General features: G+C 40.6%; 1 protein-coding gene and 1 long non-coding RNA gene across 2 annotated transcripts in view; both read left to right on the top strand.

The window, feature by feature from the left end:
- Positions 1-11052, top strand: part of LOC133532371 (xaa-Pro aminopeptidase ApepP-like) — a 52773-nt gene extending 41721 nt beyond the window's left edge. The window contains exons 14-19 of the mRNA XM_061870982.1: positions 1447-1579; positions 2132-2309; positions 6305-6396; positions 7162-7275; positions 8504-8629; positions 10924-11052. Of these exons, the coding sequence (XP_061726966.1) occupies positions 1447-1579; positions 2132-2309; positions 6305-6396; positions 7162-7275; positions 8504-8629 (643 nt within the window). The 3' untranslated portion in view covers positions 10924-11052. The remainder of the gene's footprint in view (positions 1-1446; positions 1580-2131; positions 2310-6304; positions 6397-7161; positions 7276-8503; positions 8630-10923) is intronic.
- Positions 1-13081, top strand: part of LOC133532372 (uncharacterized) — a 136150-nt gene that overhangs the window by 96983 nt on the left and 26086 nt on the right. The gene's annotated exons all lie outside the window — the stretch shown is intronic.

Here is a 13081-nt window from a genome sequence, read left to right as displayed (position 1 = left end):
CCCTACGTTTCCCGGCCTCTGTAGTACCTAATGTACTATTTCTACTCGTCGACTGTAATGGTTGAATTGAGATTTCGTATACCGAACTGAAATTGGGTACTTTTCATGTATGGGCTCCCAACTCAACTATAATATTAATTTCGAAATGGTTTAGTCAACTATAATGAAATGGACCAATCACAGCTCGCCGCAGTTAAGAGGACGAAACAAAACTATAGTTCAAATTAATTATTTATTTTAGGTTGTATAGTAGAAACAATTGCTTCATAAGTCATAAACGCACATGTGACACCCTTAATATAGCAACATCCATAGACTGCGAAAACTGTCTAAAAATTGAATTTAGCGCGGAGCAAGTACCAGGGCCTCACGAGTTTCGAGAAGGTGTCGCCGACCACCCCGGGGTCCCGGCGGCCGGGGCGCGCACGAGTATGAAGGTATCGCGGCTACTCGCGTATCTTAAATAGCTGTATACTTTTGGCTTGTTTACCTGTATGATTTTATTAGTTTAAAGTATTATTTTTATTGACCCGTAGAAAAAGTATTGTATACAATAGTGATATAATCAAACTTTTCAATCTTGTACCTCACTTTGGCAACTCAGCAAGCTTCGTTGCCAAAACACGGTACTCGACTGAAAAGCTCTCTATTATATCACGATTGTATAAAATACTTTTTCCCGTGGGTGTACAAAAACTACATTAGCATAAACAACCGTTGGCCATTGGGGTAAAAAGGTTCTTAAGTGGCGATTGCAAATCTGAATAAGATTGCAGAAAACCGTTGAATTAGGAAGCTCACGACAGGCCGATGTAGTTCCTAGAGATATTTCTATGTCCAGCAGTGTACGTATCGATTGGTGTAATGATAATTGATCTGATTGTTGTTCTTTTCGTCGAGAAGTTACGCGTGTAAATCTCTGTTTTGACATTTTGCTGGGACATCAGTTAACCGCGACTACGACCAGTGAAACCTGTGTCGAAACGTCGGTAAATAAAAGTAATAAAATAAATTCGCTATAACCCGGTTATAAATGTAACTTTTTTTTATCAAAAGAAGATTACAAAAAGCCTTAAACTACAAATCTGCCAAACTGCAGTACAGTTTGTTGGCAGAAAAAATTAAATCTACCCTCCATCGACTAGTAGGTATAGTAAATATTAATCACTATAGCCGCTTTTGCATACGTATGTACATATATTGAATCCTTGGTATGTTAAAACTTAAACTTCCGAGTGGTTACCATATACTGTTATTGATCACAAGTAAATGTAATTCAAGCTAACATTAACATTGTAAATTAAAATAACTGCTTATAACTTAATAAATGATAATTGATATTTTTACTGCAACATCGATACGGAAAGTATTACTTCCCTTGACCAATTGTTCTGTTAATTATATAATGTATTTCTGATACAGTTTACAATTTAAAAATTCTTCCAGGGACGGCACAACTGACATTACTCGCACCCGACACATGAGCAGCAGTCCTACAGCCGCCCAGAAGGACGCCTTCACCAGGGTGCTGAAGGGCCAGATATCTGTTGGTTCAGCCCTGTTCCCTCAGGGCGTCAAGGTGAGTTACATCTTGCAGGGATGACACATGAGCTGCCCTACGACCCAGAAAGACGCCTTCGCAGGGTGCTGAATCTGTTTGCACAGTTTTTTCAATAAGAATTGAATTGAAGTCTTTATTGTCATATTGTGAATTTTAATGATCTTAAAATCATGTCCGTCTGTATTTCACAGCCATTTCATAATGTTATTTGTTCATGCTAAACGCAATCACCCGGTGCGCGTCGTGTCCGAGCGCAGGCAAATTGCGTAGCATCCAAAGATTAAAAAGTAGTTCATGTGTGCACCGGTCAGTCGGATACCGAGCGTTGTGATAACGCACGTCTGCTTGTCTGTCGGTCACAGGACACAGTTGAGCTATCCGCCATAGAGAAGTAGACTTATTCGTGTGGAGCAAGTCAGATCGCCAATGAGGGCGAGCCTGGTCGGGGATTGGGGGTTTAGGTTTGGTGGACCATTCGGGGACTGGTTCTGCCGCCTACAGTATTTCATAACATTTCGTGCATGTTCGGTTATGTTTCATTTTCTTTAACGTATCGTACTTTTTCCCCAGGGCAACGTTCTAGACAGCTTCGCCCGGAAAGCCCTGTGGGACGTGGGGCTGGACTACGCGCACGGCACGGGACACGGCGTGGGACACTTCCTCAACGTGCACGAGGGGCCCGCCGGCGTGTCGTGGCGGCCCTACCCGCACGACCCGGGCCTCCAGCCGCAGCAGATACTGAGCAACGGTGAGGGACACTTATATATCCTCATATATACATGGTGTGGGACACTTCCTCAACGTGCACGAGGGGCCCGCCGGCGTGTCGTGGCGGCCCTACCCGCACGACCCGGGCCTCCAGCCGCAGCAGATACTGAGCAACGGTGAGGGACACTTATATATCCTCATATATACATGGTGTGGGACACTTCCTCAACGTGCACGAGGGGCCCGCCGGCGTGTCGTGGCGGCCCTACCCGCACGACCCGGGCCTCCAGCCGCAGCAGATACTGAGCAACGGTGAAGGACACTTATATATCCTCATATATACATGGTGTGGGACACTTCCTCAACGTGCACGAGGGGCCCGCCGGCGTGTCGTGGCGGCCCTACCCGCACGACCCGGGCCTCCAGCCGCAGCAGATACTGAGCAACGGTGAGGGACACTTATATATCCTCATATATACATGGTGTGGGACACTTCCTCAACGTGCACGAGGGGCCCGCCGGCGTGTCGTGGCGGCCCTACCCGCACGACCCGGGCCTCCAGCCGCAGCAGATACTGAGCAACGGTGAAGGACACTTATATATCCTCATATATACATGGTGTGGGACACTTCCTCAACGTGCACGAGGGGCCCGCCGGCGTGTCGTGGCGGCCCTACCCGCACGACCCGGGCCTCCAGCCGCAGCAGATACTGAGCAACGGTGAGGGACACTTATATATCCTCATATATACATGGTGTGGGACACTTCCTCAACGTGCACGAGGGGCCCGCCGGCGTGTCGTGGCGGCCCTACCCGCACGACCCGGGCCTCCAGCCGCAGCAGATACTGAGCAACGGTGAAGGACACTTATATATCCTCATATATACATGGTGTGGGACACTTCCTCAACGTGCACGAGGGGCCCGCCGGCGTGTCGTGGCGGCCCTACCCGCACGACCCGGGCCTCCAGCCGCAGCAGATACTGAGCAACGGTGAGGGACACTTATATATCCTCATATATACATGGTGTGGGACACTTCCTCAACGTGCACGAGGGGCCCGCCGGCGTGTCGTGGCGGCCCTACCCGCACGACCCGGGCCTCCAGCCGCAGCAGATACTGAGCAACGGTGAAGGACACTTATATATCCTCATATATACATGGTGTGGGACACTTCCTCAACGTGCACGAGGGGCCCGCCAAGATTAACATTTAATGTATTTTCGATCATTATTTATAAAATAAACCATCAAAATACATATTAATCATAACAATGTCAGATTATTAACAAGAATAATAATAATAGTTATGGTGCAGTGCGCCGCATGAAATGGACTCCATCTATAAACGAGAACGTCATGCGAGCGTACTATGGGGCTACAGAGGGGGGAACAAAACTATCCGCGTATCGTTCAAGAATACTGCCTCTGTTTCAGGCTCTTGAACCCACCATCATTCTCATAGCGAAGAGTCTCAACCAACACCTTGAGAGACTCGCTAGGTGGTTGGATCAAGGGTCAGATGCAGAAGGCGGTGATCGTGGACACGGCGCGGATAGTCCGCCGGTTCCTCTCTCTGCGGCCCTGACCACCGGCAGCTCGGGCCCTGCCCCGCTGCTGGCGGCACCCTAGGTTAGGTTTTTTATAATGTGTTTATATGTATTTTGTATTATTTTTGTATGATTTGTTGTATTTTACTTTTATATTCATATTATAAAATGCCTAATCTAAGACACAAGATAAATAAAGAGAATAGTTATAAAAATTAAAGGAAAATAAAATTCTATTAAATGTCACAGAATTCTCGGATGTCATAAAATGCATTATTAATAAGCCATTTTTGGAGAAATCGCGAAACGTCTGGTTGACGTAACTGGTGACCGAAGAGCTGGCGGCTTCCTCGCACAACGTATCAGTATTGCGATACAACGAGGAAATGCCGCCAGCATCCTTGGTACAATGCCTCAAGGGCCTATTTTAGATATAAGCTAGTTATAGTAATCATCTGTATATATCCATTATGTATATTGTTATAGCCATTTCTTTAATTTCCTATAAACAGAGTTATTATTTTCTATGTTTTGTATGTTATTTGGGATAGCATTGTAAATTTTCGGACCCATTACATAGCTGGTTCTGGTAGACTTGGTTAGTCTGCAAGTGGTTATAGCTAGGGTTAGGTTGGTAATAGGACTTATGAAATTTTACTTACTTGGCTGACGCGATAACCCAAAATGAGTCTTTCGTGCCTAATTTTACTGGTATAAAAACTATTTAACTGCAGCGCCATTTGCGTTAAGGTCTATGCACTCCGGGTGCACGTGTACCTACGCGCGTTGTAACATACAGGTCCTTATGAGAGTTGGCACACCGCTTGCGTGACGTGTGCGGCTCAAACATTTTAGCGCACGGGCACGTTCTCGTCTACACACTAAAGAGAATTTGAAATATAGGTGGATTGCCAAAGAAACCTTATTAGTCACAGTAAATTTACTGTCTTCTTTCGACACATAATTAAAACTTTTAGAATGCCATTTGACTTTGATCCTTATTATTTTACTGATATGTGTTTAATTTGTTAAATATCAAAAAGAGGCGCCATCTTACCGAGCACAACCTAAAGGTGGCGCCATCGCTCGAAACGATGCTGCCATACCTTTGGCGTATGATCGATTAGATGGCGCCACTTTTTTTAGTATTTTATGCAACAGTTGTATAAGAAGGGTCAAAAAAGGCGAGTGGCGTGAGTTACAATGTGAGCCGGAGCCGAAGGCTCCGGCTCACATTGTAAAGGAATGCGCCAAGAGCATACAATACGCGTATAATGAGCGTACAATACTTTTCCTACGAGTCAACAAAAATAAATCTTAATTTAGGTAAACAAAAGGAAAAATTTCCTACTCCTCTACTGTTATCTGTCATTTATGCATTCATTAACACGAATATAAGAACATACATAAAAGGTTTTAAGAAAAGTCTATATTGTCTGTACCTCATAAAAGCTCTTGTGCTTTTAATCGCTATAACGTTACTGCGATTAATGGCTACCAACCTAACAAAACCAAAACGAATACAGTTTTAAACTAAGTGCATTGCTGCCAACTTACAAAATATTCATTTGGTTGCATAGTAAAAATAATTACTTCATAAGTCAGAAACACGCATGTGACATCCGTAATATAGCAACACCCATAGACTACGAAGACCGCTTAGCGTTGCTTGTTAGTCTCCGTAGGCTACGGTGACCAAAATTGAGAAAAAACTGTCCAAAAATTTAATTTAGCAAGTAGCAAGTACCAGGGCCTCATGAGTTACGAGGAGGTGTCGCTGACCGGCCGGCCGCGGCCCGGGGCGGGCCGGGCGCGTAACAAGGTATGCTCGCGCGTCTTGGCTATATACTTTTGCTGTAATTTGTTTACCTAAATTAAGATTTATTTTTGTTGACTCGTAGGAAAAATATTTTACAGTACATATGGGGCTACTTTATAGCACTAGTGCGAGAAGTAGCATATTACGTTACTGTGTCGAACATTTAAAGGGCCATATGTACTGTAAAACGTTGTACGATACATGTGCGAATAGGTAATTCGCAACTCGTGTCGATTTAAAACACTCCCTTCGGTCGTGTTTTAATTTATCGCCACTCGTTTCGAATTTCCTATTTTTCGCACTTGTATCGTAATGTACTAGTATGCAACGTTGTATAAGTAGGTCAAAAAATGCTCGTGGCGTATTCCTACGCCTTCGGCTCCGGCTCACATTGTAACTCAAGCCACTCGCCTTTTTTGACCCTTCTTATACAACTGTTGCATAAAATACTATAACAAATTAAACACGTATCAGTAAAAGTACAAGGATCAAAGTCAAAAGTCGTTCTAAAAGTTTTAATTATGTGTCATGTGGCTACAAAATTTTCTTTGACAATCCATCTCTATTTCAAATAATTTTTGAGTTTTTCGCACACCTAGCCGGTGTATTTATGGCCTATATGCTTTGCGCGTACTTTTATTATTTCATGAATATGTTTTTGTCTCTAGAGCCCGGATACTACAAAGTAGGAGAGTACGGCATCAGGCACGAAGACTTAGTCGAAACTGTCAATGTTACCAAGGATTCCGACCATCCTAGGGTAAGTTTATTCCTCAAATTTCATCGTAGTGGCCAATTTATTAAACAAATAATTATATATCCTTTCATAACACAAAACCTTGTGTTAAATTCAAAAGTTACTCCGTCTGTTTGCCTGTCTTCATGCTTAAATCGCTGAACCGATTTAGAAGAAATTTGGTAAGAATATAGAGACCGTGCGCTTTGGAGGGTCTGCCATCTTGTGGCCTGAATCGGAACAATAAACATGTACATTCACACGTCACGTATTTTCTTGTGCATAGTAGGTGCTGCCATCTTGTGGGCTACATCGGAACTATAAACATCACATTTACGCCTCGCGCCAAAAATCTGACGGCTCCTGTGCTGCCTCCTATAGTTCATGCACGCTCCCTATAGTTTGAAGCCCGAGGAAGCACTTACGATAGTTTATATCATCATCATCCCAAGCAGACAAAGTCGCGGATTAAAGCTAGTAATTTATTAAATAGGCCGGTCCACACAGAGCGAGCATATGCGCGAGGCAATTTCCTCACGCACAAACCGGCCACTGTAGATATGTACTGTAAAGAATATACTTACTTAATATAAAATCTGCAGATTCGCATAGTTTTTTTTTAATTTGGCCATACAGTCGTGATTCATAGCGATAATAATAATAAAAAAATCTTTATTGCTTTAAACCTCACATTACAATTCATATTGTAAAATTTATGAGTAAGACAGGTGTATTAGGTTTGTAACACATTTAGGTAGTGGTAATAATAAAAAAATACGTTGTTATCAGGCCCAACACCTGGTGGGCGACTACGATGGCCGCGGTGTGCTCGGCTTCAGCACTCTGACGCTGGTGCCGCAGCAGCGCGCCTGCATCGACGTCGCCCTGCTGGACGACTTCGAGGTAACCCCATGTTCAACACTGACTTATAGAGATCCCTTTTAGGGATAAGTTCGCCTTTGTACTTAGAATTTTTGTTTGTTTTATTTTGTCTGGTTTTTGTTAACCCGTTTACGTGCAATAAAGTGACATATATTTAATTTAAATTTAATATAATTTTTAGAGTAAGTCGTACTAACACTGTATAGACCAAGGTCTGAAATAAATGTTTTTTTATTTTTTATTTATTTATATATACATAAATACTTATTATGGTTATTAATTATAAACTGAACTATATTCATATTGAGACACAATGAGAGAGGCGCAACGCATATTAGACCAAGAAATTAGGTGGAATAGTCTGGCTACTGAAATATTACACACATTTTTGGCGGGTAATTCAAAAAATCTTGGGCCGGTCACACTTTGTGTAGTAGGAGTTATAGTGTTGATACTAGTAAATATTTTTGATTTTCTGTGCACACGTAAGGTACCTAAGGAAATGAATTAAATACACGTTGACGTGACAAAGACATTTTTGTATAGACATGTTTCGCCAAGATATTTTTATATATTTTATATTTTTATATCAAATTACTACTGACCAGTCACTCCACAGATTTCTTCTAAATATTGGTTTTCAGTAACTCGTTACGTTCCAATGTTTTGATTTTATTGATATTTTCCAGAACTTCTAGTTTATCCGTTTCTTTACACACTTGTCCTGTTCATGAGATTCAGGTATTAATAAATTCACGTACTTAATCAAAGTTATAGGCAAATATTAGAACTAGTACTTAAAGTATCAAAATATGAATAGAGCACCGACCTACTAAATTGTTTACGTCTTGTAAACATCGCAGTTTTTCGTTATACAACGCGTCACGTCCACTTCGCACATTGTCGTAATTATTTACGAGGTTAAATAATAGTTTGCGGACCTCACTCGGTATAGTCATTATTAATATTATTTAAAATAAACTGAAATACACCCTTTATAAACCGCGAACAATTTAAATGAATGACATAAATTGACAACAGAGTTTTAGCTTTTTTTTTAAATCGTAGACAATTGGTGATACAACAAGGAAATATCTGTCAACAATATTTGGTTAGCCAGACTCTACCACCCTACTGCTCAAGATGAATTGCAGAGCGGACCCCAAGTACCGATGATCCGTGGCGAAAAGATGGGACGACGTTGGGAAGAACGTTAGAAGATATTTAAACGTGATATTTTTTATTCTAGCTGGCGTACCTCAACGCGTACCACAAGCGAGTCCTCGACACTCTCGGCCCCATACTGGAGGCCCGCGGCCTCGCGGACGACGCGGCCTGGCTGACGGCCGAGTGCGCGCCCATCGCCAGGGGATAGGTGAGTCAAGTTAATGGCCGCTTTAAACTTTACCTTGGAGGTCAACGGCAACGCATACGATAAGCGAGTTCTTGACACTCTCGGCCCCATATTGGAGGTCCGCGGCCTCGCGGACAACGCGGCTTGGCTGACAACCGAGTGCGCGTCCATCGCCAGGGGATAGGTGAGTCAATGGCCGCAGACTACCATGGAGGTCACATTTCCCGGTTTCCGATGAAGCTAGAAATTTCCATACATATTTAAGTTGGGTGACAGTGCAATATTATGGTACCATCGAGCTGATCTGATGATGGAGACAGGTGGCCATAGAAACTCTGTGATAAAACAACGCAATTTAATTGTGTTTGGGGTTTTTAGAATTGTCTCGATGAATATTAGTTGCATGTGGTAAGAAAAGTACAGTCAGTGATAAAAGCTTGTACAGTCGCCATCATATATGTCGGCGCTGCCGAGGTGCTCAATAATATCATAACACGCATGCTAACGCCTTAACAATAGAGGCGTGTTCAAATATTTGTTAGCACCTTGGCCGCTCCGATATATCTGATGGCGGCTGTACCAAAAACGTAATTTTTGCCATAAGTTATTTTAACTAATTAACAGTGATCGGAACTATGGGAGTAAAACTTTAACAAAACTTATCAAGCGGACGTAAAAAGAGTGCTTATAGCCTTAAACATATTCGAATATCTATGAATGTAAATATTTTTATGGCTGTAAGTACTATACTATTCCTATCCCTATGGACATGAATATTTTTAGGGCTGTATGCACTATTTTATGTCCGCTTAACAAGTTTTGTTAAAGTTTTACTCCCATAGTTCCGATCACTGCTAATTAATGAGGCATCGAAAGGATGACTCACGCTGCAACGGTCAACTCGGACACCTCGTTTTCTATGACGGTTGTATGTGTATATCATTGATCATGTGAGGTATTCTATAAAAACGAAATGTCGGACGGATAGGCTCGGACCTAGACCGTTATATTGTGATTAATGCTTTACCAAACTATGCCTTTTCGTGTGACGACTGACGAGCTAGTATAAGTATTTGTTACTTCATTTTTACTTTTTAGTTTATTTCTAAAACAAACTTCTTGAGATGCATTCCGTGAGAACTTTTTTATACTATTTATAGATCTAATACCACTTGCCTTTTGCGGTTGGTAAAGAACTTGCGCAGTGATTTTCTAGTATTAGCTGAGTTTTGAAAATAATACTAATTTTAGGGTTTAAACTTACGTGTTTTCCGTCACTCACGCGACATGTTTTGGAGAGCCTAGGTGTCCTGTCTCCAAAACATGTCACGCGAGTGACTGAAAACACGTGAGTGTTAACCATAAATTAGTTTAATGTTAGTATGTATTCGGTTATTGTCTGATTTAATTTTTTGTCTTTTAATTATTTATATAAGAATTCAAGCCTTGGAGACCCTCTACATCTCTAAGGATAATTTAATATCTTTTATATATTTTATCTCTGATACTTAGAGACTTATACATCTCTAAAGAATTTTAGTATTTGTTGGTTTTATTTTTTTGTCATAGTTTTTTTTGTGTAATTTGACATTTAGAGACAGTATACATCTCTAATAAAGTATTTATTATTTCATCGATTCCATATTTGTAATTGTTTTTTTGTAATTTTTATTTTATTGTTTGTAAAAATGGACATGTAAAAGTGCCCCTGTGGCCTATTTGCTGAATAAATGTTTGATATTTGATTTGATATTTGTCTCACGTCAGTTTAAATTCGATTATAACTAAGTTTATTACTAGGGCCCGGACATGTCATGCCATTAAAACAAAAAATACGTAGTTTATCATACAGGGAGATTTTTGTAACATTACAAATTTAGGTAACTAATTGACGCGTAGAAAAATAAATATGTACTTGGTACTAAAAATAAACAGTTATAAACCAAAAATATATATTGCATTATTTAAATTAACAAACTATTATTTCGTTGAGTGGCGATAGGTAAAAGTTAGACGTTTACTGATTATTAATTATCTACTTATATCGAAGAAGTTAAAGACAAATTATTCATTATTACGAAAAGACTGAATCATACTCTTTGTAGCGTGCCGTATTTTTCACGTACGGAACCTGTTAATCCAACCTCGGCATCGGCAGAATCATCAACACCTTGATGGAGCCATAATACGAAAAATTTATTAATTACATTTTTACTTAGTTCAAAACAGATTCATCCAGTCACGCCTTCATCCTATAGCTGGTCATAATAACCGACAGCCTCAGCCTCTAAATTATCATTTTGTTTTTCTTTCAGATCAGCTGCAATTTCGATGTTCTGCATAGGAATTGAATAAAATTAGTTTATACTGATGAAACGTTTATTTTTGTAACTTATCCTGTATACTAATATTAAACAATGCAATAAATGTTGATCAGTTAATAATATTTTGTCTTATTTATATAATTCTTTATTATAAAATTATAATGTTAATATCAAAACTTAGTGTAGATCTAAATCTGTGATCTGGAAGAGCGAGGTCTCCTGACACAGGTACTTCATACCTAATAGGACTCGACCACTGTGTATTTACCAAGATTGAAATGAAAGAAATGATTATCTTATCTTATCTTATATAATCTAATTCACGTTTTATACCTACTCAAACTTGCACTTATAAACTATTAGCCTGCCTGTTACACAAATAATGGATCTGCATGCGAGACATGGAGAGTCACTATGGATATCATGCGGCAGATCCAAGTGTTTGTTAAACGGTGCCTTCGACAGATTCTCGGGATATACTGGCCCGAGAGAATATCTAATGAACGTCTCTTAAATACCTGCCGCGAAACTCACGCCGAGATCGCGCGCCGCAAATGGATCTGGATCGGTCACACTCTTAGAAAGGATCCAGACCACATCCTTAGGCTAGCCCTAGAATGGACCCCACAAGGTAAGAAGAAAAAGGATCAGGCAGGAGGGAAGGAAACAGTCCTGGCGGCGCTCAGTGGCATCCCAGTTGACAGCAATCGGGCTATCATGGCCTGAGGCGAAGCACGCAGCCCTAGAGAGAACGGGATGGCGGCGCACTAAGGACGGCCCTCTGCCCCACCTAGGGGACGTAGGACTTTAAGTCAAGTTAGGTAAGTACACAGATGATTGTAATAGATATACGTAAAATATAAGACATCAAAAGACAAAATACAAGGCTCACATAAGTTTTATTTTGTTGTTGACTTTTTCGTCAGATTTTGATAAATTTGCTGGATAAAAAGATCCCTATTCTGTACAATATGCTGCATATCGTCCTCTGCCTTACGAAAACGTATAGTATTTTCGTAACTCGAAGAAAAATTAAATTGTTTTCGGGATAATTTGCGGTTTCGTATTTATTCCCGATGTTAGAATTTCGAGCGCTTGATTATGAGTGCTCGAAATTCAAAGATCGCCCCCCGTAATGAGAAGCTCTTCAAATTAGTCAAATTGTATCCCAATCTAACGAAAAAGAAACAAGAACAACAAAAAAACGGCCCAAATGTTTTCATGGTTCTGTAAAACGCGTTTTTAAGAAAAAGCTCACATTATTATGATTACAGTACAAAATCAGCTATATCATTATCTAATACATTCAGATTACTGTGCGTATTGTCATAATCGAATTAAAATATCTGAATAGTCATAAACAAGACCATTTTAGTTGTAGTAATAAAACACTTTATTGTACAAAAATAAACATAAAACAGGAAAAAACACATTTGTACAAACAAAGGCGAACTTATTCCTTCCTTTTTCTTTAAGTTTTATTTACTTGTACTTAACTTGTTGTCTGTTTGTAATTAAATCATGCAATTTTAATATGACCTACTTCCTGGTTGTGAGCTGAGGGCGTGCCGCCAACATCGAACAATCAAAAACGTTATCTGCCTCACTGTCGCCCGAATGTGCCTCTTGCATATTAGACAGAGAGGCATATAACGATTGAAAATGTACATAGGAATTCAGTAAAAAATCAACACTCAATAGAGTTTGTGCACGTTAGAATCCTAAAACACGACGTGGCACTCAACTTATCTCGAGTCTCGTTTTACAGCAAACACTCTTGGTTGAAAGCACTCGCTTCAAGAGAAAATCGATATGTTCACTAATAAAATAATGTATCATGTGAAAACATGTTATAAGTACACATGTATCTAGCGCGCGAAAATGTAGTTTTTCGCCTACTATTCTAGTGGGGAATAAAAAATGAGACTGTGACAAGGACAAACAACAATGGCGCTTTCTCTGCTACTCCTACTGAAAAATACATAAGACTATCCCGTTCGGTCAGTTCCCCCACCTCATGCCTCATGCCTGATACAGTTATACTAGATTCATAACCTGCGACCTCTGCGATCCTTGCATCGCTCTTAACCGACTGAGCTACGGAAGTCTACCAGAAGCGCGCGAATCCTTCAATTCCTTCCTTTATGTA

Source organism: Cydia pomonella, chromosome 27 (genome assembly GCF_033807575.1).
Source record: "Cydia pomonella isolate Wapato2018A chromosome 27, ilCydPomo1, whole genome shotgun sequence".
NCBI lineage: Eukaryota > Metazoa > Arthropoda > Insecta > Lepidoptera > Tortricidae > Cydia > Cydia pomonella.
The sequence above is the reverse complement of the archived record's forward strand: the minus strand, read 5'-3'. Positions and strand labels throughout refer to the sequence as shown.